This window comes from Vicugna pacos, chromosome X (assembly GCF_048564905.1).
Source record: "Vicugna pacos chromosome X, VicPac4, whole genome shotgun sequence".
Classification (NCBI taxonomy): Eukaryota; Metazoa; Chordata; class Mammalia; order Artiodactyla; family Camelidae; genus Vicugna; species Vicugna pacos.
The window spans coordinates 14,030,781-14,058,475 of record NC_133023.1 but is presented as its reverse complement, the minus strand read 5'-3'; the positions used below and the strand labels follow the sequence as shown (position 1 = coordinate 14,058,475).

Below are 27,695 nucleotides of genomic sequence, written 5' to 3'. Positions count from 1 at the left end.
GTGCTGCAGGCATTTCCAGTGATAGACTTCTCTATAATTCCCCATCTCCAAGGCCTCAGTGTTTTGTCTTCTCTTACCCTCTCATGTTTTCTCCATCCTTGTATTTCCTTGTGTAACACATATTAGAGCTGGAGGAAGTAGACTATATACTCCTGAAAGGCAGGGAAACTGTCTTCTTTGACTTTGTGCTCTAATACCAAACCCAATGCCGGTCTCCTTGTCTCTGAATTTCCTATGTGTAAAATTGAGGTTAGAAATACCATAGTGGTGATCTGATACTCAGCCAACCGCCCAACCCTCCCAAATCCCACAATTTGGTTGTGCCCTGGCTCTTTCCCTGGCAGGTGGAAGTGGTGACAAGGGATGGTAGAGACTCTAGATGGCTTGAGGGGGGAACTGAAAGCAGAGGACATTGTGTCCCACTTCTCACTTAGAATGCCGGTAAGAACTCTTCACAGTGGCCTGTACATCAACACAGGGCAGTGGTGATGAGAAGTGGTGACACAGTGTGCTTAGGCAAAGAGAAGGCTGGAGGTGGTATCCTCTCCAAGTTTTTCTCATCTCTTGTGTGACAGGGTAGGGATTCTCAACTGTCCTCATATTCCTAGTAGGTAGCTCTGTTGAGAGCCAAGGGCAGGTACAGGGCTGTAAAGATGAGGGTGTGGACAACTTAGACCAGGGGCCAAATGGAGGATGTGACAGACACTCAATGGTGAGAGCTGAGGGGACTTGGGTCAGCAAGAGAGGGACCCCCAGGCTGGGGTGGGATTCTGAGAGAGTAGAACATGGGGCCCACTGGACATAACCTTCAGCAGTGGATGCCACCTGGACCCCCAGGAACCCTGGGGGGTAAGGGAGATCTCTGGAGAAGCCACTGAGAACCCAGGGCTCACTACAAGGTGAGCTTACAGATCCAGGCCCCTTCTCCCTGCTGCAAGAAGAACTGTAGTACCCCAGTCCTAACCCAGAAGCCATCCTGACTCTAGAAGGAAGAGGAGGGAAAACAAAAGATTGTGTGTTAATCCAGAAGACATTGAGTTAACTCAAGGCCATTGTAGAGCAGAAGAGAGGGCTACCTTAAATCATCAAGTTTAAGGATCCCTTTCCTGTACCTCTGGAATGGAGACTCCAAAACAAGATGGAGTCACGCTAGACATCAAAGGAAGCTCAAGGATTTTTAAAATTTGTGTATTGTTGCTATTGTTTATCCATCCAAATTATGTCTACACATTTTAAACTCACTCTAAAACAAATCCATATGGAAATTTAGGATATGTCAGGACAGTGGTAGGAATTGTTGGAGACCATCATCATGTCCTGAATCTGCTCCTCCTCCTGGTTTTATCTTTTCAGGTATGAAGAAATAATCTGGTCAGGTCCTTGAGGATAAGGGGACATCTTTTCTCCTCTCTGTATCCTCCATAGTGTTAGCATGTAGTGGGTGTTCATTAAAACTCTGGCTGGCTGGTTGGTTTTGATTTGTGGCTCAAGTCTGAAGCCTAGAGATGCATTAAAACACGGGCCTCTCCCCTCAGCTTACATCACCAGCGTTATCCTCATCTGAACCCAGTGAGTTCTGATACAACATACATTATTCCTCTGAACTTTTGCGTAGACTTCAGTGAGGTGGCTGTACATTGGCTCTAGTTACCCTTGAAGAATGCATTTCCTCTCCTCCATGTGATGAAGGGGCTTGCCTGATTGTCTGTCAAGATTCCTTCACACTCTGACATTCTGTGAGTTGAATTACCCAGTAGGGACAGTCTTCAGTTTCCTCATTTGTTGTCCTGGGATACCGGGGATTCACGGGGTCTGCCTCGAACTAAGAACCACTCATCTCTGCAATCCCATTTTAAGGCTTCTCTCCTATTCAAAGTTCCTAATATGAAACTGGGGATAATTTAAAAGTCATAGTTTTTCAAACTACTTCTTTTTACATGAGGCAATTTCAAAGACTCTTACAGTTACAATGAAGCTGGCGAATCTCTTGATTTCTAAATTGATGAAAGCTCCAGAAATGGCTTTTGCTGACTGCTAAATCTCCCAGGTGCCAGTGCTAGCCTTGCCTTGCTCTTCGTGGAAAAGTCCCAGTGTCTCTTTGTAGGCTCCAGTGGCAACAGCATGTAGTACTGAACATTAGGAACAGTCGCAGCAACCCGTCTGGACATTTCTATAGGTCTTCATAGTTTACAAAGCACCTGGGTGTGTATACATCATCTCACCATGTCCCGCTGCGTTGGGTGGAGAAGTTTGTGTTATCCACACTTTGCTGATGAGAAGGCTGAAATGCAAAGCAATGGATAATTTTCTGGGTTACTCAGCAAGAAACACCGTCAAGGTGCTGAAGGCAGCTCTCCAGAACTTTCTTCTACACCAGACCGCACGAAATGCTTGCTTTGGGCCATATGAGTACGTTTTAGCCAAGATCTTTAACAGTGGTGACTTTAACCATGAGGAATGTCCCTTTTGACCAGGGGTTGGCAAACCTTTTCTTTAAAGAACCAGATAATAAATATTTTCGGCTTTGTGAACCATATGATCCCTGTGGCAGCGATTCAGCTCTGCCTGTGTAGCTCAAAAGCAGCCACAAACAATATGTAAATGAATAGGCGTGGCTTTGCACCAGTGAAACTTTATTTACAAGTACAGTCGGTGGGCTGGATTTGGTCCATGGGCTGTAGTTTCTGGACCCCTGATCTAGACAGAGCCGGAGGGTGTGGCACGTACTACTGATCATTTATCTCATGGCCATTCCTTGCTTTTTTCTTGCTGGCTAAGCCCAGCTTCATAGGATGCTCACCCCTTCCCGCATGACTCCTGATTATTTTAAGCCACCCGTGCAAATGCTAGAAAACTTTCCCCACTCTTGAGACTCAAGGAAAAACAGTTCCCCTTCTTCGTCCAGAAACACACTGTCCAATGTGATAGCCGCTAGGCACATGTGGCTATTTGAATTTAAATTAACTAAAATCAAGTGAAATTAAAAATTCAATTCCTCCATCACACTAGTCACATCTGAAGTACTCAGTAGTCACCCGGGGCTAGTGGTTGCCATATTGGACAGGGCAGATATAGAATGTTTCCATCATTGCAGAAAGTTCTCTTGGGTAGTGTGTTGTGCTTGGATGTTTTTGTGTTTGGATTTGTTGCCTGAACCACTGGTAGCCATCTTAAAAACACTGGGAAGAGCTGGAGAGTACAAGTAGAAAATGGAGATAACCTGAGATTTCAAAGATGTGGAGTCTCTGAACTAATAGTATCCCGAAGATGAAAGAACAGAAGGCTGAGAAGGGCCTGCATCTTTGTTGTCATCACTGAGCTGTAGGACCAATCTTAGAACTGTCTGCTTTTGGATTTCTTGTTAGGTGGGCTAAATGAATGTCCTTAATATTTATGGTACTTTTAACTGAATGATGTGTGACTTGGCCCTGAAAGCATTCTGACACATCTAGGAGTTAACTTTACAAAGGTTTACTGTGGGTCACGTCGTTATAAATGCTTCACGTGTCACCTTAGTGTCTTCTGAAAGTGTCTACAGTCAGGTGATAATCCTTCATTTTCTGATGAGCGAACTGAGGCTTGGACAGTTTGAATCACTTCCAAGTTCACACCGCAGAAAGTGGAGGTGGCAGGATTCTAGAACTTGTGTCCTTCCTCACTCTCTCAGTGTTTTGTCCCTGAAGTGGTTGAAAATGTATTTTACACGACGTAGACTGAAACTTTGTCATGTTCATTTATCCTGGGATGGACTAGTCCCCCAAAGGACTGGATAAAGATAAAGAGAGATCTGAGGAATAAAAGCAGTAATTCCACTGATTTAATCTGTTAAGAAGTAAGTTGATGTTCCAAGAGAATACGCTATTGAAATGTACCTCGATTTGGGTACATCTTTACTTCAAGGAAATAACAAGAAACAGATTGATCTTGGCAAAAATTCTCATGTTCACAAGATCACAGTGCTGTGAAAACCATCAAGATGAATTCAGGGTGCTTCTGCAACGCTGTCTGTGGCAGTTGTGTTTGTTTTTGACGCCAGTGCCCTGTTTGACCTGTATCCTTCTCTCTTCTTTCCCTTTAGGAATGCGCACAGCATAAAGTGAAAGTTACTCTCTTATCATCTACTGCTTAGTATAGTATAGAGTTTTGTTCATTTAAGGACGAGAGAAGTGAAAAATATAAAATGGGCAGTAGTCTTGCTTCAGGGAATGAATTAGAATTGCTTATAATTATCTGATTAATTGACTAAACAAGACCTGAACACAAAACCACGTTGTGTTTCAATTTTATAGCATTTTTTTGTCTTGCTCCTAATAGGAAACATGATTTGTTATTACACTGGTTCCTGATTTGGATTCACAGTAAAGTCTAACAAATTCTGGGTTTTGGTGTACAGGCAAGAGTCTGAATGAGTGAAGAACATTCAGTTATAGGATAGTTTCAGAGTAGAATTTTAAAACTTTCAAGTGAGTTGCATAATACCACTAGAGTGTAAACTCTGTTTGAGGCCAGGGGTTTTGTTTTATTCCCTGCTATAACCCCTGTGCCTGGCATACAGTAGACCTTCAAACATTGGAATAAATGAATAAGCTTTGGGCAAGTCCCCTCATGTTCCTAAGCTTGTTTCCTCACTTGCAGACTGAGGGGCTTGGACTAGTTTGGTATCTAGTCTGTTCCCTACCTATGGCTTATGTTGTAATTCTTTTCTTCCAGTGAGCTCCAAGTCCTAAAAGATACTATCTTTCAAAAGATTCGTTGAAGTAAAACTGTCCTCCCATTTTTGTGTTGAGCAAATACCACAGAAATAACTGCGTCCAGTGTTTGTGATCAGCAGTAGGAAACCAATATTTTAAACAAAGCCAACATCACACTCTGTTTTCTCATGCAGTCTTTTGTGGGTAAATAAACAGTTTTTGAAATAAGGAAATCTAAGTGACTACCTTTGCCAGTCTTCCACATTTACAGTATTGCACTAGGTCACCGACAACCCTGTGTCAAGCAAGTCTGTTAGCACCATTTTTCCAACAGCGTTTGTTATTTGTGTCTCTGTGTTACATTTTGATAATTCTTGCAATATTTCAAACTTTTCCATTTGTATTAGTATTACATTTGTTATGGAGCTATGTGAGCAGTGATCTTTGCTGTTACTACTACAACTTGCAGAAGGCTCAGATGATAGTTAGCATTTTTTAGCAATAAAGTATTTTTAAATTAAGGTATGCACATTGTTTAGACATAATGCTACTGCACACTTAATAGACTACAACATTGTGTAAACATAACTTTATATGCACTGGGAAACCAGAAAATTCGTGTGACTCGCTTTATTGTGGTATTCGCTTTATTTTGGTGGTCTGGAACTCAACCTGCAATATCTCTGAGGTCTTCCTATGCTTCTAAACAAAACATGATGCTGGCATCTCCCAAAGCTCTAGCTGTTTCTGTTCTGCAACTGGCCCAAAGACATTCTGAAGATCCTTACAGCCAGCCAAAGATACTTATCTTTGAGTGGTAAGATTATGAATTTTTTTTATGTTTTCCTTTATACTTTTCTGTGGTTTAGAATTTTCTCCACATTAACCTACAGTATTATTATAATCAGAAAAGAAATTAATGTTAATTTTTAGAAACTTGCCTAAGACCCCGCAGGAGGCTGCGTGTCCCACTAGAAGACAACCTCGTAACACCATGATCAGCAGTGCCTTCCACTTTTTCCCTGAAACTTTGCAGGGTCTTGATTTTGTATAAGAGTTTATGAAACATGTTATGATCACCACATCTCCTGAAATCTTTTGACTTCTGCCTCTTTCCTCACATATTTCCAAAGCAATCCCAACAGCGTTTTGAAAATTGGAAGGAAATAGTATAAAGAAGAAAGAAACTGAAGTGGCAGTCTTGCTCAGTAGAAGAGAGAAATCCTTTTCAGAAAAGTCACTAGGAAAATGAGGACTAGACAGAGCATTGTATTCATTGCTGACATGAGCACTATTTTCTGTGTATTATTCTCAACATTGTAGTGGTAGTACCTATGGAGTATGTCCTACTAGGATTATCTTCATCCCTGTTTTCCAGATGGGAAACTAAAGTGAAGGTGGGTTAAGTAAGTTGTCCAAAGTTAAATATCGATGGATTACAAAAGTCGTACAAAATTAGCAAGTGGCAGATTTGAACCTAGGCTGTCCGAGTTTCAGAGTCTAGATTCTTACCCTACCCGCCACACTTGAGTGATTCAGGGCAACGTCATATGGGCTGTTGGGGTTTGATAGGTAGGTTAATGTTGGCAGCTGACTTCTGCTCCTCCCTCACCCCGATGTCACAGTAACCCCCCATCCTCTCTTCTTATCTTAGAAATGCCTATTTAACTTCTCTTTTCATGCCAGATCCCCCAAGCATGGGTTCAGGTCCTCTTCGTGTCTTGCCCAGTCTACTGCAGTAGCCTGCTCTCTGGCCTTCCCACTTCAGATCACCCTCCTTGTTTATTATTTAAATATATATATTTAAAAAATACTATTCTGTGCCAGGGGCTGGGGAGAATGGGGAGTCCATTTTGCACCCGAGTCTGTCTTAGGCTCTGCACCCCCAGAGAAACTTAAGCTAAGATGCCAAGGGGGTCACTGCTGGACTGTGAGCTGGCAAAGAGTAGCATGATCTGAGGGAGACTTCTCCAGTCTCCTAGACCCTAACCATTGGTGCCCCCTGACCCACTTTCTAGGTACTTCTGCACTTGAACATCTACCACAAGAAATTCTCGCTAACTCATAAATTACAGGTGCTCTGGGGTGAGAACATATCAACTGACTAACGGAGAAATCACCCTAGACACTAGTGGGGATCAGGGAGGGATGGGGCACCCAGGCAAATGCTGCTTTCCTTAAGCTCTATCTCTTCAGGAGGAGACAGAGATAGCCCTGGCGTGTGCCTTCTCTTGTGGGGCAACTTCACCCCCATGGGAGTGAAAATTGGTTCTTGGAGGTGAAACAAATCTTATAGATTACACAGGGCTGGGACTAGGATGAGGCAGATGAGGGGTCTAGAACACAGAATGTTAGGAGACACCCACTCTTTGGGCTGTGTGCAGCCTCTCAGAAAAGGGGCTATTTGAGCAACATTCAAAAGAGGCACCAGAGCAAACCAAGGCACTCTCTGGAGGACAAATGTTTCAGGCAGAGGAAGCAGCAAGTGCAAAGGCCCTGAGGTGGGAAGATGCCTGGTGTGTGGGAGCAACAGCAGGGAGGCCAGTGTTGCCGAGTGAGAGGAGAGGAGGGGGCTATGAGATCTGGGGAGAGGGGCATCTATGTTGCAGGAAAAGTGAGGAGATTCTATGAAGAAGCATGCCTATAATGCCAGGGTAGTAAGTGTTCAGTAGAGGCCAGTCTGCCTCTCTCCCTCCCTGCCCCCTGAAGCACTGAGCAACATTTACATATCAGGCTGAAAAAGTTCAGAAGCTACCAGCCTTCAGAAGTAGAGGGAACACAAATCGTGGCTAGCATTTAAAAATGGAAAGCACAACCAAACTACTCCATTACCTGCACTGGCCTTGACTGAAAGCCTCCATTACTGTCTCTGTGTCTAACTTCAGGGGCGCTGGGAAGAGGCGGATGATGCCTAATATCCCCCACCTGTGAGAAATAGTTTTTTCAAGGCTCTTGTCCTTCCTAAAGTGCACATCCCTTCTAAAGTGGAACGAGGTGAACAGCCAGTTGGTCAGTGGCTCTTCACTATTTTAAACCACAGCCCAAGACGAGAAGCAACCCACTGTAGTGAGGCTAGAGAGCCTCGGCTCAGATCCTGGTTATGTCCTTTTACTATGCACGTTACTTGACTTCCCTGTGCCTCAGTTTCCCCATCTGTAAAATGTGGATAATGTGCCTTGTATTATTGTTATGAAGACTAAATGAGATAGTATTTATGAAATGCCTGGTCATAGTGATGTTATATAAATGCTCGCTAATTGAAAATAGACTCCCTTTTGGACTATTTTTCCTGGAAAAAAATACATATGAATACACACAAATTTACCTTCTATTTCAGGGAATGTCTGGGCATTCCAAAATGCATCCCCTAGATCCTCAGGGAAGGGATGGTCCATAAACCCCTGAGAGAGGTCAGATCAGTTCTGGAGGGGTTAAGGGGCAAGGGGACGGGTGCGTGGTAATGCGTGAGGTTGGGAGAAGAGCAGCAATCAGAGCTCGGGGACCAAGCACACATTTCCCCTGATTCCCATTTTGGCCAAGGCCCACCTCGAATTGCCCATCGTTTGCACTTTGGGAAATTCCATCAGCTAGGAGCTGAAGTTTTGTTTAGTGGTGTCATTAATAATTGTTTAATAAAAACGTTATGTCAGAGTATTTATTGAGCAGTGTGACGGGAGATGGTCACAGCTCAAGTCAACAAGTTTCAGCTGAGCCAAAGTAGAAGTGTTTTCATTCATTTTGTTGGTTATGTAGTAAACTCTGAAAATACAGTTCTTGGAAGAGTGTCTGTTGTCACAAGCCCCGAAGAGCCAATGTAATGACAATATTGTTTTGTTTGGGGTTCCCATATAAGAGTGCCAAGGCGTGGTGCCTTGTGTTGAATCATCTCTCTCTGGAGCAGTAATTTGATCCAGAGAAGGACTGCCACTAGATTACAAATTTTAGATGGGTCTAAAATATCCATGCAAGGGGGGAGGTGGGCAAGTCATAACCTTTTTAGATCCACTTCTAGAAGATTAAGCTTTATCTTTCCCACCCAACTTGGGGATGAATGTGTTGGGAAGAAACACTCATTAGTATTATCACAGTCACAGGTTTCAAGACAAAAAACCCCATCTGTCACCCATATTTTAAGTCCTACATCTCCCACCCTATCAAATAGCAGGAGAAAAATGAACACCTCAGAAACACTCAGATGTGACCTTGTAAGACTTAGGTTCAGGTTGTTTGGGAGGTGATCCCGGGAATCCGGAGTGGGGACAGGAAGATAGCATTAGGAACAGAGGAAAGGTCAATAAAGGATATATTATTGAGATCATTGCAGTAGGCAGTGTTTGTGATATGTGTCTGGCCATTTTCATCCATGTTTGTAGGATCTGCTGTAATTGGTAGTTCTAGCTGCTGCTCTGAACGGCAGATTCTGAACAGTAGCCATCCAAGAAGTATTCTCAAGTCTGTCCTTCGTGGACTCCGCGTCGTTACTCTCAGATCTGTTCCCCATCTTTCCCTTGCTGTGCTTTGTGTCACAGTAATCTGACCCCTTGTAATATTTCCATTACATTCCTGCTCTTGAACTACCTGTCGTGGGTTCCTAACTGATAGAGACTCTTTCACGATGTCATCAGTTAGTCCGAAAATATTTTGAACATCTACCCGATACAAGGCCCTGAACTGGATTCCTGGAGGATAATAAGGCATCAAGCAGCTGAGCATCTAGTCTGGAAAACAAGACATACGGTGGAAAAGTTAAATAACAGTGCCCAACAGTCACCAAATGCCAAGTAAACGGCCTTGGGGAACCTGTAAATACATGCCTTACAAGACAAAAGGGCTTTTGCAGATGTGATTAAAATTCAGAAGGATGACCTGGAGAGATTATCGTGGATTACCTGGGTGGGCCTGATCTGATCATTTAAAAGTGGAAGTTGTTAAAAGCGAAAGAAGAAGGCAGGAGAGTGAGTCCAAGAGATGCTGCATGAGGGGGACTCCCCCATCCCATCCCACTCTTACTAGCTTTGAAGATGGAGGAATGGGGCATGAGCTAAGAAATGTGTGGGTGGCTTCTAGATTCGGGGAATGGCCTTCAATTTACAGCCAGCAAGAGAATGAGGACCTACAACTGCAACAGACTGAATTCTGCCAATTACCCAAATAAGCAGGACGCACAGTCTCCCCTAGAGCCTCCAGGAAGGAGTGCAGCCTGTCGACACCCTGCTTTTAGTCTGATGAGACTCAAGCTGGACTTCTGACCTACAGAACTCTAACAACAAATTTGTGTTGTCGTAAACCACTAACTTCATGGTAATTTGTTATAACAGTACAGGAAACTAACAGACTGAAGTCTCCAGCTTAAATTGTTTGGCTGGTGTTTCCAGCGGTCTGTCAAATTCTAGAATGATCAGGTATGGAAATGATGTGGGGTGATGGGAGATGAATTCTTGACTCTATGGAGTAGGAGGGGTGGTGACAGTAAGGCATTCACGTAGCAGAGCTCAGACCACACTTGGCCATGTGGGATTGGATTTTGGGAGATGGTGGCAATAATTTTGAAAGAGTGTGCCAGGGAGGCAATGTAGGGAAAGACACTCCATCGAGGGGGCCAGTTTCTTGAATTTCCAGTTCCTCTGTTTGGTGTCCATTTGAAGCAGAGGCATGCCAAACTCCTGTTCATCATAATTGGAGTATATGGACTTTGTTTTAAAAAATCACTAGGGAGTCATATTGAGTAAATTTTATAGACAGATCACAATAATTTTATTTATGGACTGAAATTGAGACTTCAATAAATGAATAATGCTTTAAAATTCACTCTTTGTAGGTTTCCAAAGGAAAATCTGAAAAATTTAAATGTTTTTCCTTTCTTTGTTTGTGAATCCTTTTAACAATGGAAATGTTTTGTCTCCTAAGAGTGGCATGGAGCTCAAATACATGACTCACTGGAAATGACGACCACCTCTGGTTGTAACAAATGGGAAGTGAGTTAGGAGAGAGCCCAAGAGAAACAGAAGCTGATACTTAGGAAAATGTAAGGCCTGTGGGGACGTCTCTAGGTTGGACCAGGAGTGATGTGGAGCGCTGTAATGAGAGACAGAAAAAGTGAATAAAATGTTAGTCACTGAGTAATCCGGCCCCAGAAGAAAAAAAAATGCTTAAAGGAAAAAGCAGACAGTAACAATTTAAAAATCTGTAGCTTTTATTTACGGGGTTCCCTCCCTTCTTCGGTGTAGATTGCTGCTGAGAGCCCTGCAGGCTTGGCTGGTCTTGCCCCTGATCTATGTTTCCATCAGGTTTTACCTCTTGATTGTGAGTCCATGCCTATCAAACCTGTCTACCCAGAGATGGCTGACCAGGAAAGTTCCTTCTCTACTCTGGCTCCCCCACTACCCTTGAGTTGTCTATTTCCTTGAGCATCTAAGGAAGAGGTAAAACTCAAACCAGCCTCTTTCTCTGTGGGTACATAGCTCTTTTCAAAGGATTTAGCAGTGGAGAAGGTTGGAACCATTGGTGGCTCTGGTCAGTCACTGGAGAAAATTGAAAAGGAAGCAGTATTAACTCCTGTTGCCCTTCAGCATCACTCTCCATCCCTCTTCCCTGGTACTCAACTATTCCTCAGTGCCTTCATGCTGTTCCCTGCCTGTGCCATGTTCCCACCCCACTCTACCTCACCTGCCTAAACTGATATGTCATTTTCAAGTAGCCCACATTGAATGTTAATTCTTCCCAGTACTTTTCAACATGGCCCAGTATGGTAGGTCTTTGCTGCATGATCAGAATTCAGCCAATTAGAATTAATTCATACTAAATTGTGAATGACTGATTTCCTCCCTTAGTGCTCCCAAGAGCATTCTAAAAATTAAACTCCTGTCAACACACTCTTTGATTGGTGGGATATTAAGGTAGCGTGAGGGATATATTGAAGGACAGAGACTAAGAGGCAATTTCAATTAAATTAGGGCATTAAGGTACTGACCACTCTGTACTAACCATTTGAGCTCTTATTCAGTCCTGCTTTCAAGCAGACCTGTGTTTTAATTATCCCAGAAAATCATCAGTACCCTATCACTATTTAAGGAAAATAGGCTCCTGGAGGCTACCAGGTATGTTTCACTCTGCAGTTTTAGTTTCTAAATATACTTATTCTTTCTTTTTAATTGTCTTAAGATACCACTATGGAAATAACCATTCCTTTGTAATTAAAATTTTACAAGGTAATACTCCATATGGGTGAGAATTTGGGAAAGTAACACCTTCATGTACTGCAAAGAGTAGTATAAATTGGTTTGTTTTCTGAAGGGCATTTTGGCAATCAAAATTCATGGAATTTCTGAAGGAAATAGCCAAGTATGCATGCAAAAATTTAGCCAAGAGGATTTATTGCAGGTTTGTTTGTAATCATGAAAATTGTACACAATAAAATGTGGGTCAAAAGGAAATTTCTTATATCAACTAATGGTACATCCAATCAATGAAATGCTCTGCAGTCATCACAAAATGGTATTGTGGAAAATTGTTTAATGATAGAGAACAATGTTCAGGATATACTGTTGTAGTTTATATGATATGATCTTTCTTATCATACATATATATACACATACATTCATATATTTACCTACATGTAGATATACGTCAACACAGAGAGAGAAAAGAATCTATGTAAAAATGTTAATGTCATTTATCTCTGTGTGGTGAAATTATTGGTGATTTTAACTTTCATCTTTTTGTTTATCTGTAGTTTCTTGTTTCTCTAGTAAGTATTATTTTTCATAGAGAAAAATATAGAATTACTTTTCTTTTAAGGAATCTGAGCGTTCTCCCAAAATAAATAACACAGCATTTATTGTAGTTTATATCCAGATACGCCTGATCTAGTTTAACTCAGAAGAAAGAAGTGGCTTAATTAAAGGTATGAAGTCTGTGCTAGTAGATATAAAAGAAGCACAGTTAATGGAAGTTTAATTTATGCAGATGTATACATTTACTTTTACACATTCTAATGAATATTAGCCAACAACCAAAGTCTTTAGTCATCATTTTTAGTTTAAAGTGATCTCAGCCATTGTATAACAAAATATGGAGAGCACCATCAGTGGTTAAATTGGAAGAATTCCTTCACCAGAGATACATCTTTGTGGAGAACTGAAAGAACGGATTAGGCTGTTGACAGTAATAGTAAATTGATATACTGCCCTCTTTTGGTCACTATTTGCAGCTCATTTTACATTCACTTCCATTAAAGATGTTAATCTACAAATTCACGCACAAACGAAACTAATTTTAAATCGCCTTTTTTCTCAACAGAGCATGCTGATGATTCAAGTTTGTTATCACCATCCGGTAAGACTTATTGCATGACTTTGGGGGAATTTCAGGAAAATATTCTAAAAGTTCTCCATGCAATGTCAGCTACAGCAAAATTGTTGTCTTCCATGAAGCTTCATTAAATTCTGTCTTTAAACCTGCACCCGAAAAATGAATAGCAAACACAGACACAAGGACAGGCATATTGATCCCCCAACGTTGCTGGACAAAGCCGAGGTATACATTGTTGGTTTTCATTATGGTAACTGCTTAAGTTCTTCAGTACTATTTTTATTTTTTAATTTTTTTCAGTGTTATTTTTGTTGTAGTCTATTGTAGTTCACGTCTCCTGAAGAGTATCAAGAACATGTTTATACATGCTGAATGTTCTTATATTTGAGAATTGAGTTGTTATCTTAAATATACTTCCTCAACACCTTACTGAATAAATAATTTTCAAAAGATTTCTAAAGGCTTAGCACTCATGAGAATGGGGAGGCAAATCATTAAAGAGAAATTTATAACTAGGACGTGTCTTGGCAGGAACCAGCAACCAAACCCCCATTCGAGACTGTTAGCTGGACCAGACTTCGGGGATAAAGTGGTCCTGCCCCATCCCTTAGTTAATGACAGTGAAGCCTGGAGCAGCTAAGTGACTTAACCTAAGTTCACACAGCTGCTTGCCCCACATTACACAGAGGCAGCCCATGGCTTCTCTGACTCCTACTTCTATATTTCTTTCTGCAATACATATACCATATATTACAGAACAATCTTCGTGGTAAGCAGTGTGTCAACTCACATTCTATCCTTACTTGCACGAAAATGACCTACTGTTATTAATGAATTCACTTAAATGAAATTAATAATAATCACTATTACTGCTTGTGCACATAGTAAATGCCTGGGAGTCTTCAGATGTCTCATTCTGCTCCCAATCTTACAGTATAGGGATCATTATATTCATGTTATAGGTGAGGAAACTAAGGGTCAGAGAGGATAAAACTTGCTCATGTTCAGTCTCTGGAGCCACACTACTTGAGTTGGAATTTGGCCACGACCTTCCTACCTCCATTGCTAGCTATGTGGCTTTGGACAAGTTCCTTTGCCATTCTGTGCCTCAGTTTCTTCATCTGTAAATTGAGGAGAATAATAGTACCTGCTTTATAGGATAGATGTAAAGATGAGATGAGCTAACACTTGTGCCCAGCACAGAGTAAACCCTCAGTATTAATGATCATTACTATTATGAGTTATTAAGTAAGAGCAGAGAGCCACATCCAGGACTGCAGATCTCCAAAGCTCAAGCTCTTTTTACTGAGCCAGTTTGCCCCCTCGTTGTTAAACTTCTAGGATAAAACAAATCAGTGTATTTTTCTTCCACTGCAGTAGCCTTCTGAGACTTAATCAGGTGATATCTTTACAAAATCCTGTTGGCATGCAATGAGGCCGAGGGTCTGGAGGCACATGCTGATGCCAGGCATAGCCTCGGGGCCTCTGGGGAGAGCCAGGACACAGCCAGGGATGGGCAGGCGGCTTTGCCCACTGGGCTCTTTGTTTGATGTCACTGTTCATCACCATTCAGAAAAAGTACTAGTCATTAATTAAAAAACAACTTAGACCAATTGTATTGTTCTGCCCCAAGAGCAAAAGCTTCCATATCCACACTTTGAATCTAACTGCTCAAGAACTGTTTTACTTCTCAAGAAGTATCCTTGGTAATTTTAAAAAAATGTAGTAAATGACAAAATTTGGAAGCAATAATGTAGGACAGACAGGGTGTGTGTGTTTCAGCCACTGTATTAGTGGTCTAAAACAGACAGGCCCGCCAAGTGCCTCGACACACCCAAATGTTGTCCTTACCAGCTGAGTATCAGGCTCCTTACTGCAAAGTTTCTTTTAGTTGTGAAATGTTTACTTGTCCTGTGCGTACGGAGAGGTCAAGCCATTGGATCTTTTTAATATTTAAACATGCAAAATGTGTGCGGTAGACTGACCTCAGCTTAAATGGAGTTATTCCACGGGAAATTTACAATGTGATTGATGATCTTAATAGCAGCCATATTTTAAAATAACTTACCAGGAAGTTGTGTTAGGTCATAGTGTTGAGTGATAGCAATATCATTTTTTTAAATCCTAAATTCATTGTGAGAAGAGTTACCAGGTGTTGTCATAGAGTAGAGCCAATGTGCCAGTATGTTTCATAATTGCAGTTTGACCAATTATTCAAGTATAAAATGTTTTTGTGAACTCTCTGGCTGAAAAAATTTGAAAGTAGTATATCTTGTATTTTGTTGTGATTTCTAAACTTATTTCTGTAATATTCCATAAGTCAGAGCATGCTTTGTGGTCATGAGTCTCAGGTTCTTTATCCATAAAATGAGACAGTTGTACTCATTGCATCTCTTGGGTTCTTACTCTACTATTCTCTCATTAAATGTGTACTCACTGAGTGATTATAGGACTTGCAGATTTAACTACATATTGGTCTGATAGCATGTTTCTTACTTTTCACAATTATATCTCAAAAGTTCTAGCTCCTTAAAATTCAATAAATAGTTGTTTCATAGTATTAATTGGAAAATTTCATTGTTGTTTTTTTCTCCTACAGCTGAATCATCTCTTGTTGGTTTTGTCCCCTACTCCAATGGTACTCTAGGCAAGATTTTGACAAAATTTAAACCTAGATTTACCCCAATTTGTTAAGTTTTTTATTTAATTTTATCTTTGTATTGTCTTTTTTACCTTGGGACAAAAGAGGTTGAAACCACAAGCCTAAACGGTAAGAATTTTTCTGAAGCAAGTGAAAATTGATAACCCTTAGTATGAATAGAAGTGTAATTCATGGTGTTAAAGGTTTCCTTATTCAAATAACAAAGAAAAATTTAAAAATCCCCCAAACTGTCAACCCTGACGAGCAACCTAAACTTTCTGGTTAAATGATAAAATTCTCCTAAGTCATGGAGGGGGGACAGCTGCCCACCACTCTTAACTGTCCTGTGAAAGGAAAGCAGTATCGATCACATTTTGAGTGCCCTATTTTCCTTGCTCTCCGACACAATGCCAACACACTTTTATAGGACAGACTGTTTAAATGTGAAAAGCACATCTGGTGACTTTCATATGATTCAGCCTGGATTTAGAGGCACAGAGTGTTCAAAGACAGATGATTTTATCAATTTTAAATAGTATGAAAAAAAAAAAGCTGGCTTCATCATGCCAGGGAAAAGGGCAAAGAATTGGGCTATATTCGAGGGAGGTGGGCAGGGCAGCACATTCTGTTCCCTTTTCTCTGTGGGTAGACAGCCTTCCATCTTATTGCAGTCAAAACCCAGCACTTTTCACAATCCCTTAGTTTAGATGAAATCTCACCATGTGGTTGGTGGTTAAGGAGCTAAACAACCATAGATGCAACTCACGCTGATCAAAACTGGTTTAAATTCACATTTGGTCCAATGCGAATGGCCGGACATTATCATTTTTATGTGCAATTACTTTTTACAGTGAAAGAACATCTTCAAAATCGCTTTGGCAGTAGTTTTTGGATCTCATTCATGTGGGTTTTTTTTTTTTTAAATGTGATCATGTAATACATGCTCTTTTTTTTCCCCCTAAAGTTTCATCCAGGATAATAAATTCTAGAAGGATTTTCATTTAAAGAAATACCGATAGGGTAGATTTTAAATTGGATTTTAAGTGAAAAAGATCAAAATGAGATTTTCCTAAAAGTTCATTGAATATAATGTTTAAAAACTCCATATTTAAATCAGAATTACTTAAAGATTGCTTTATAAGGGTATACCATTAGGTACAAATGCATTCAGCATCCACCAGGCTAGCTATTAAAGTTAGTAATAACTGGAACTATCATATCCCTTAGGGACTTCCATTATTACAGAGAAAAATGGGGACAAATGATTAAACAACATAAATGGGTTTATTTAAATCTAATAATTATAGGAGTGTTGCTGTGTTGTAGTTACATAACTTGTGTTCAGGAAACACATTTTAAATGAATGAATACTTGCTCACGAATTGTCTCGGGGGATTGGGAAATGGATATGTGGTGAGAGTGTGGGCAGCAGATACATTTGGCGGTGTCACATGGCTTTTACAGAATTCTAACTTCTACAGGATGTGGGGAAAAGTGAAACGTTTAAGGAACCTAGGAAGATGCATGTATCATTAATCATGCCAATAGTTAGACTAATTTTTATCATTTTATTTCAGATGCTACTTCAAGCGTATTATCTACTTTGAACAAAACAGGTAATGTAATAGCTTGTCTTCTGTGACTTCTTGAGTTTCTCACTTGTGTGGTCCTCAGCATTAGTCAAAGTTACCTCCTTATCTGTTTCCTATGCTGTCAGCTGTTTATTTATTACTCGTTTTGCTTTGACATTGAGCTGTAATTCTGGTGTCACCACACTCCTGAACTTGCAAACTCTTATGGTCATAGCACTATATTTAAAATAACATTTTTTATTATAATAGTAATACATCTTAACTCATGAAAAATTGGGAATACAGAAAAATGCAAAGAAGAAAATAGCAATCATCTTTCAAAATACTTTCCTTAGACTGTTACTGTTAATAATTTGGTATATTTCCATTCAGTATCATGTATATATAGACACTATATATATATATATATATATATATATATATATATATATATATGTAACAAAATAGTCATAGTTTAGATAAATTTTTATAACTTACCCTCTTGACTTCATATTAAATTATAAGTATTTTCCAGCATCCCTACTACTAATGACTTTATAATATTCTGTTGTGTACCATATGTTGAACATTATATTTGTTTCTACTTTTTTAATAGAAATTATTGCAATAAACATCCTTGTACCAACATCTTTGCATTCATCTCTGATTTCTGTAGAATGCACTCCAGGGATTGGACTTAATGGGTCAGCATTATGAATATTTTAAGGCCCTTGATACCTCCTGCCCAGTTACCTTCTAGAAAGGTTGTACCCAGCAACATTCCTGCCAGCAGTGGATAAGAATGTGTCACTGTACCTTTGCCCTGAGTCGAGACTATGTCATATATTATTAGATCTTCCTCTCAATTTCTTAGGTTCTATTTTGCATTTTTGATTATTAGTGAGATTGAATATTTTTCCCCAAAAGCACTTTTTTACCAGAACCAGAAGTTCATTTCACAGTTGTGTTTTGTTTGCTCTGGAAAGGAAAATAGCAAAGCAGACAAAATAATATATTTAAAGGATTCTTAATAATAATGCAAAATGCTGTCAGCCTTTATAATTACCACCAATCATTGCCCGTGGGTCAGTCACATGTTGAAACTGTCAGTATAACATCATCATTCTTAAGTGCTTCTCCCAGATCTGAGCTTTGTATTTTCTTCAGAATTTGCCTGTCACCCTAGGAGACAGTCCTTCTTTGCAAATCTGTGCCCTGAACATAGGCTGTCCTAATTCGCCATCCTAACAGCAGGGATTTCTGAGCCTGGTTCACCATTATCTGGGAAATGAGCCATGGGCTCTGTCCCCAAACTGTGTTGGGAAGATATTTCTAAGTTTTGCTTCTTCAGAGTGTGTTAATATTTGCCTGTGAGTCATTGACTTTGAACAGTTCTGTCCTGGTTCTGCTGTGAGCTTGTTGTATGACTGTAGTTGGATATTCTCAACCTCTCTGAGAATAATTTTATCTGCCAATATTATATTACTTTTATTGTATTATATTAACTCCTAAAGAAAATAGCAGGACACTTTCTTGATATTAGAGTATAGTAGCAATATTTTGGATCCTGTGTATACTGTTTCCATTAATTTTTATTCTGAATCACCTGCTCTCTACAACCTATCACCCAAAGGTCCTGATAGTGACTTAATTCTGCATATCTGAATTGTAAGTCCACATTAATTTGTTTAGTAGCAGCTCATGGAAACTGCAGTAGAATTATGCAAACAGTGGGGTGTGTAATGGGTGTGATCTAACTGGATAAACATGGGAATCCAAACCCCAGACCCACCCTGTCAGTGCTGTATGATCTGAGTACGCAACTCTCATTCATTCTGCTGCTAAGATGACCAGTAGTGTCCTAAAGGTGTCAACAGTATGATTTTCTTTGCACTTCACTAAAATGATACTTGTGGCAAATTGTTTTTTAAAAACATGCAACAATTCTGCTCTAATGTTTAAATTGCTTCTTTGCAGAAAAAACTAAAATCACTATAGTAAAAACCTTCAATGCATCAGGTATGACTTATTATCAATAACAAGATTTTCTTTTTTTATAACTAAAGTAAAATTAAACAAATGGCTGGTGTTAATGCTTTCTTTCTCTTTTTTTTCCTGTCTTTTAAAAATGAAATCTGTTCTTAATGAACAGATGTTTATGCACTGGGTACCTGAAATTGTACTAAGTGTTTGGGGTTATACAATAATGATCAAACACAATGCCCACCCTCTAGAATCTTCTAGTGTCTGGGGAGAGACAAGGCAAACAAACATGACTAATGTGTGCAGATAAAGCCACTGATTACACAAGTGATTCTGACATGACTGGTGCTAATGATCATAAGTGGGATGCAATTTATGTAGGGAAGATTCTTAGAGGCATGGACTTCAAACTCTCTTTAAAGCAAAAAAAGGATGTACTTTAAAGTCCCAAGATTAAAGATACATGATTTGCTTAACAAAGTCTTCTGGTTGATTTAAAGCAGGGGTTGGCAAACTATGGCCTGTGGGCCAAATATGGCCCATCACCTGCTCTTGTAAATAAAGTTTTATTGGAACACTGCCATACCCATTCGTTTACACATTGGCTATGGCTCCTTTCCCACCACAGTGAATAGCTGAGTAGCTGCAACAGAAACTATGTGGTCCACAAAGCCTAGAATATTTATTATTTGACCCTTTACAGCCAAAGTTTTCTCATTCATGATTTAAAGGATGACCTGTGGCCATATACTTGGGGGAAATTACAGGTAACAGCCCTAGCAATAGGAAAGAAGATTTTCAGTATGAATGAGTAGCAGAAGACTGACATCACTGGCAGTGAAGGTGCCACTAAAATCTAGAGAAAGATGAGAGATGATAGAATGAAAAGCTTAGTGAGCAATAGACCAATGGTTGTAAAGAACATTTAAAGCATCACTACCCACCATCTGTATATTCTATAGTGTTTGTGTAGTGTGTATCTCCAGTGAATTATATTCATTAGCAAGGAAGTTTAAAATGAAATCTTTCTCTTTTGGTGTGGGTAACGTTGTGGAACAATATAGAAATCTACCTAGCAGGTAACTTTAGGCACCTAAATTCAGTTTGCTCATAGAATCAAAACTCTTAGCTGAAACATGATGCCTACACACCAAACATCAATAAATCATTCTGGCAGAAACATATCACATGCACTAACTCAAATTATTATTTTAGTTTGTGTCCAAGCTAGTTCTCTTAGGAAAGAATAAAGCACTCATAAAGTGCAGTAGAAATAAAATAGCAATCAGGCATTGCATACATAATTCTGACCAAGCCAGACCTAACAAGGACGGCCAAATATTTCTTAATATGACAACTTTTTCCCCTTGGCAGTCTGCTTAATACATTATCAGCATTTGCCTCTCACATTTACTCATAGATTTCTTATCCTTTGCCAAAAGGATGAAATTAATGAAACAAAGATTCTCAGAGGAGTTAATCTAGAGCTCTCTTGAAATCAAAGAAGAGATGTTCCTCTCATTTCACCAGAGGAAAAAGTATTTCTCAGGTTAATATGTATGAAGGTTTTTGTTCTAACATGGCTTATTTCATCTCCCATTCATCCCTGCCTCCTTTGCATGCCTGTGTGGTCTGGTATGGAGGCCATCACATGGCCATCACTCCATTTTGCCCTCGCTATAACTTTTTATCTACTGGCCAGTATCACTTATTAGATTGTAAGCTCGCTGAGGGTAGGGTCTGTATCTGGAACCTCCCAAAGCCTATAGAATATGGTAGGTGCTCAGCAAATATTTTTTTTAATTTTACGGTTTTTGCCCATGTGAAAGGACATCATGACATTGATGTTATTTCTTACATACGTTTGCACCAGTAGCTAAGCCCAGCATTAGAGTGCTCATGGGCTCCCCTGCCCAGGACAGGAAGGAGGATCTATGAGTAAGGGCTATTCCATTTAAAGTTTCTATACTTGATTGTATTCAGGCTGTTCTTTTTATATCAGACAGAAGAGGGATGAATTGAGACTGGGGCAAAGACGTTTTAGTGAGGAGCAGGGGATCAGACACTGACATACTAAAGAATAGTAGAATCCAGTTCCATAGCTGAACTACTAAGAAGTGAAAACTCTCATTCCTTTAGTCTTTGTGGAATTTATCCAGCCAGTTATATCCAACATATAATATTCTTGATACACGTTTAATGACTGAATTAGTGAATTCTCTTGACAGTGTAATACGTAAGTGCAGGTGTTAACATGCTTAACCTACTGGGTTGTGTTTTCTTTGCAGGAGTCAAACCCCAGAGAAATATCTGCAATTTGTCATCTGTTTGCAATGACTCAGGTTAGTTCATGTGTACATTACACATTACCACATAAATTAGCGCTGTAGAGAAAGGTTTGTTTTCCTCCTGTTGAGTGTGTGATGTGTGCCTCTTTGATTTGTCTCTTTTCATAACACCTGGCTACTAAGAGTCTCGAATGAAAACAAAAGTAAATTTTAGATCTGGCTGAAAGTGAGATAATGGGTTAACTTCCTTAATATGAGACCATGAAGCTCTACACCGAATATTTTTCATCATAGTTTTAAATCCATACCTAATACCCTTAGAGTTGATTCATGAACATAATTAATAATGAACTTAATTATTGAAACCCACTTCTTGTGTATAAATCCCTCAAGCTTTTCCACAGGACCTTAAGTATTGTAACTTAGAAACAAGATGTTGTCTTTTGCTAAAAATAAAACAAACCACTCTACTAGAATATTGAAAACCTCACATACACCTAGTTTAATTAGACGCTAATGCCAATAGTGCCCATGGTGTATTTTGCTGTCTCTAAGACTGTCCACTATTTTTTTTAAATTGAGATGGAAATCTCTTGAGAACATGCTATTTTTGAAATGGGAATATTTTCCCTTCTGCCTTGGGCCAGAAGGAATGAAACAACCACTTTTCTCACGTTGGTTTGGCTTTCTGGGCTCCCTTCCGTATTAAAACCAATGAAGGCATATGTGAAAACACAGAAAAACATGGTGTGGCAGGTCAGAACTGGGTCAGAGGAAGAGAGAAGAGGTAACAAAGTATTTTATAATATTAAAGTCTTAGTGTGACTCCACTGATACAAAAAAGGCAATCATTACAGGAATGTTTTCCTTTTATTCTGTACCTCTTAACAGTTTAATAATCTGCTTGAAAAATATAGGAAACAATTTCAAGTAAAGTGAGTTAAAGCTGGATAGTTTAGAAAAGAACAAAACTTTCTATTGAAAGGATGTCCCACAAGCACTTTGTGTGAATGTGAGATTTACTTACAAGAGCCTTCTGCTGAGCTTTCCTACGTGAGCTTTCTGCTGATAGTATGCTCAAAGTAGAAGATAACATGAAAATACTGGCTGGTTTTAATTAAAGAAAAAAAAATTTGTTGGATACATTTCACTTTCATACATTGTGTAACTCTCTTCTCCCCTTCTCCCCTCTTCTCTTACCTTTCTCTTTACTGAATTCTCCATAATTTCAATATTTTTATGCTTCATCTGTGTTTTGGACTGGTGACTAATGTCTAGCTTAGTGTTATGTCTGCATGATGTTTGATAACTGTTTGAAAATTGAACATTTAGTCAAAAAAACTGGTCATCTTGAATAACAGATGCCAGGAAGCTGGTTGGAGTAATGTTTTCCCCAGTTTAGCTACTGAATTGACCATTTGTTTTAGCGTCTGGTGAAAACAACCTCTTCAGGGGACCAACTCATTTGGCACCAGAAATTCTACAATATCCTGCCAGAAACTAGAAACCTTCACTTCTTGCAGGTTCCAATCTGGGTTCATTAAAGGAAATGGAGGCTCGTGAAAAAACTGAGAACTGATCAGGTAGAGTTAGGCTGAGGGTGAAAAAGTGATGGCTTCATGGTTGCTCTGTTACCACTGTGTGCCCAGCACATGTATGAAACACAACATGTGCTCAATAAGACTCAAGGATGAACTTGGAGAATGGAGGGATGAGGGAGAGAAATTGTGGTTGTCAGCACACACTCACACACTGAAGTTTATAAAAAGTTAAGATTTTTTTTTCAAAAATGGATAAGTAATTCTATACATATATTAAGTATCTTGACTGTTAATAATTGAGTAGTGCATTGATTGAAATTTCAGGTTCAATATGCAGAGTTTGAGTTCTCAGTAGAAAGGTTGCTGAAACAGATCAATCATGTTAATCACTGGTCTAGTGGCTTTGTTGGCCATTGAAGTGGAAGTGGACCATTGAGTCCTTGGCTATGGGAATCAGTTGTATTTTGGAGTGCAATAAAAGATGAGATGGGGAGACCTTCAGCCTTCTAGTTCAGGAGTTGGCAATCCCGTTCACAGTCCAAATAATAGCCTGCCACATGTTTTTGTAAATAAAGTTTTATTGGAACACAGCTATGCCATTCATTTATATATCATCTATGGCCACTTTTACCCTACAACCACAAAGTTTAGTAGTTTCCACAGAGACATATAGTCCAAGAAATCTCAAATATTTACCCTCTGATTTCTTACCAAAAGAGTTGGCTGAGCCCTGCTCTAGTTTATATGATATCCTTGCCCTTCTGCTCAAGAGGCCAGTTTTTTTTCTGTCTGTAGATTATAAAGTACATACAATGTACTTCTGTGAAGTCTGTTTTATTTGTTTCAATAGAGCCAAAGGCCCTCAGAGTAACCCTGCAGGAAATGCACTGACTGAAACTGAGTTCAGTATTCCCCAAGGTGAGCATTTTCAGAACAGGGTTTTCTGGCATTTCTGGGATAAAAGCCACAATGAGTTGTTCAACTGAAAAAAAAGGGTTTGCCCTGCACTGTATTCAGGTTTCAAAGCAAAATCTCAAAATTCATTCCTAGGAAGGATAGTGCTATTTGGTAGCTATATTTTAAAAACAAAAAGAAAAACCCCAAATGGCAAGGAATAAATAGACTTCCATAAGGCTGCTTAACTGCTGAGAAACACTTTTTCCCTCCCGTCCATAGCTACGTAACTGCAGTTACAACAGCTTAAAAAGATTTTTAATGTTAGAGTCACAGTTCCCCCAGTTATCATCTTTAAGGGAAACAAAATCCTGATGAGAAGCATGTAGGGAGAAAATTTCTTGACAAGGAGACAGGTTTTTGTCTCTTTCTGCATTCCCGCATAAAATGTGTAGTTGATATTTTCTGAAAGTTATATTGATAATCATTGAGGAACTTTCTGATAGAAAAGAGTAAATGTGAATAACAAAGAAATTGATGAAACTCTGTTTATAAAATAATTTGATAATCTTTTTTGGTGACATATTAATCCTCAAACTCTAAGGATACAAGTCTCAAATTTCTTTTTGAAAATTCATTTTTAGCATTTTTTAGAGGTGAGATAATGTTTCAATATGATGAAGAAAGCAATGTTACCCAGGTAAGTTTTAAAGATTTTTTTATTGCAATTTAAAAAGTGAAGTCTAATGTATTTAAAGATTTGTTTATGGTTCAAATTATTTATATTTGGCATATTTACTTTTATGACCAAATTTAAATAAAGTATGTGTTGTTGAAACACTAGCTTTATCGAGAGGGCTTGACTTCATAATAATCATGATATTTTGTTTAAAATTATATTTTAGTTTTCACTAGGTTTGCTGCTGAATAAGAATGTTTACATGATGCAATTTAGTCAAAATTTAAAATTAGACACTCCTAGCAACAAGAAATATATTGAATCTAAAACTAGTCTTCTCAGTCTGATCCTGTTCCCCCCATAAGGGATTCAGGTACAGTAGTATCAGCCTTTCCACAACCTAGATTTGGTCCGAGGATCCCAGCTAAATGTGGTTCATTCATTCAGTGAATATTTCCTGATTACCTACTGTATTCCAGGCAATGAGCTAGGTGCTCGAAATGCAGTGCTGGTTGCTACCAAGTTTCCCTTTTTCCATTGGGATCTTATACTTAAATTTAGAACCTTTCACATAGAGAGCTTTAATGGTGCTCTTTTGGGGGAACCCTTGGAATAACAAAAGATAGAAATTAGCACATCAGACTTGCTGTCTCAAAATATTTTTGAAAGAAAACATAAAAACTGGTTCAGCCAATATGGAGTTGATCATTTGCTAGACAATATTCCATGCAGTTAAGAGTCACAGTCTTTGGGGTGGAGTCCTTTGGGCGGCCAACAAAACTGAAGAACAGCTTCTTGCTAGAAAGTGTTATAAAACAAAATAGTTGTTGTATTCTTAATGATTTTGTGCTTCTAACAGAGTGAAATTATGGCCAATGTCACCTTAACTGGAATCCTGTCTCTAAGTGAATTGAAGTGAGTAATCTGTTGTTTGATTTAAAACTTAAGACCTCAACTGTGGGAAGATACTTGTTGAGCTATCTTTACTTTTGGAAACCAAGAATAGGAAAGAGACAGACCCAGAGTTTATAAAGAATTGGTTCTAGAGTTCTTTGCACAGTAACTGTAGTCACCTGTCAGCAACTAATTTTCCCGTGAGGTTCTTCTCCTGGATGCTATGAAATTATGGAAGAGTGTTACCAGATCAGGTTAGTTTTGCCCGATGTGCAACAAGCCAGAATGCTGAGAAGCCAAGGTTTGTATCAAGGAAAGGGTTTATTCCCCAGGCAGCCACGGGAGGAGAACAAGTCTCAGATCCATCGCCCCAAAGGCAAGGGACTCGGGGTATTTATAGGATAAAGAATAAAGTAGTGGGGTGGTCTTAGGTATGGGGATCGTGGGGAAAGATGATTGGAAAAAGGTGAGTAATCGTCATTCTTCACAGGTGTAACTAAGCTACAGGTCTCTGCAGGTTCAAAAAAGGAGGCACTTGGCACAATCTGAGGGTGGAGTTTTCCGCCCTCTGATGCCAAAAGTCACGGAGCAGACACTCGCACATGCCCCGTTGTGGTCATTTTCAGTCTTAACCAGCTCGCCTTGAACTAGACACAGCTGACTCCAAGTTCCTGGAAAACAGCTCAGTAAAACATCTTACTGGTTAGGCTACGTGCTGCTTGGGGGACACGCAAGTCTTTTTTTTTAGCAACAATTGAAACGACTTTGATGAGGGAAGGCAGGTGAAATGGATTTGACGAATGATTATCCACGGTTTCAAGAGTTCCATTTGAATTTGAGTTTTAATATGATTTGGTAGCCAGCAAGGTTGAAAGGAGAGTTCATGGTAGGACTCCACCTACAGCATTTGCTCATGCCTTCATGAGGCATCAGTTATTCAAAAGTCAGAGAGAAGTCTTTGTCAAGTAGACCTCAGCTCACAAGGACAAGCACAGATAATGACAAATGCATTATAGATAAGTGCTCCTAGTTAGAGAGTAGGTCAAAATGTTGGCCGGCAGGGTAGTCTACGCCAGGAGACAGTCTTACCTTGACTGTCACCAGTAGGGAAAATATGTCTTCGCCTTCATGCAGGGAAGCAGCATCAGAGATGAAATTCATCTACTCCCAACTTTGCTACTATCTCTTAAGTGAGATTTTTGTAAACTTTGGAATCAAATCCGAAAGCTCTTGGGAGTATCTGTAAGGACACTGAGGAAAACGAACCTTTCCTTGTTCAAAATAAAACATCTCTTCTTAGAAGAGTTATCCTTTTAATTAGCATTTTGACCTCCCTACTTCTGATGATTTAGCCAAGCCTAGGCCAAGAGGAACATGATTCCATCAGATATCTGTAGGGCTCTCCTGAGTTTGTGGTGGCAAAAAGTTAAAACAAGTGAGAACTGGGAAGAGCAGGACCTTGTTCATGTCCTTTATGCCTGTTTTTTGACCTTCTGATGAAATATCTAGCTTTTTCTAACTATTCAAAGTATACATGTGAAACAAAAAGCAGAAGTTATCAATGTCCTGGAAGGATTTTAAATTTCAGATGGATGATAAGAGTGATAGGAAACATGTTTTTAAAGTCACAAATTTATATATAGAACACAACTTAGCATACTTGTAATTCATTTTAATTATTAGGCTTGAAATATAGATGATTTCATTCAAAGCTACCAAGCATTTGTTAACATCTAATATGTGCTGGGCCTTGGGGCTACAAACGAGGATCAACCCAACTCTCTTGAGATGGAAAACAGCCTACAGCAGTGGTTTACCCAAGATGCATATTAAAATCAGCTAGGGAGCTTTTAAAACTCCTGATGCCAGGCACACTCCATGACAATTAAATCAGCATTTGGGGGCTGAGTTGCAGGCATTGGTATTTTTGAAGACTCCCCAGGTGGTTCCAGCATGAGGCCCATTTTGAGAATCAGGGGTCTAAAGTCCGGTGGGGAAGATACCGTAACACGATAACAATACGGGATGATCCCTACAATGAAGGTGACATGTACAGGCTACCAAAGGATGCTCTAAGTGTCTGAATATAGAATAGGCAGAGTGGTTGGACATGACTTGAGGAGCCAGAGAAACTCTCAAAAAGAAGGTGGCCTCTGAGCAGTTATATAGGCACAGCTCCTGCCAGCTTGAAAAGCTAGCTGAC

General features: G+C 39.5%; 1 protein-coding gene across 1 annotated transcript in view; it reads left to right on the top strand.

The window, feature by feature from the left end:
- The window catches only part of ADGRG2 (adhesion G protein-coupled receptor G2), a 113,701-nt gene that overhangs the window by 56,858 nt on the left and 29,148 nt on the right, over nucleotides 1-27,695 (top strand). The window contains exons 4-9 of the mRNA XM_072956393.1: nucleotides 12,990-13,025; nucleotides 17,220-17,258; nucleotides 19,191-19,232; nucleotides 21,485-21,538; nucleotides 24,564-24,619; nucleotides 25,458-25,513. Of these exons, the coding sequence (XP_072812494.1) occupies nucleotides 12,990-13,025; nucleotides 17,220-17,258; nucleotides 19,191-19,232; nucleotides 21,485-21,538; nucleotides 24,564-24,619; nucleotides 25,458-25,513 (283 nt within the window). The remainder of the gene's footprint in view (nucleotides 1-12,989; nucleotides 13,026-17,219; nucleotides 17,259-19,190; nucleotides 19,233-21,484; nucleotides 21,539-24,563; nucleotides 24,620-25,457; nucleotides 25,514-27,695) is intronic.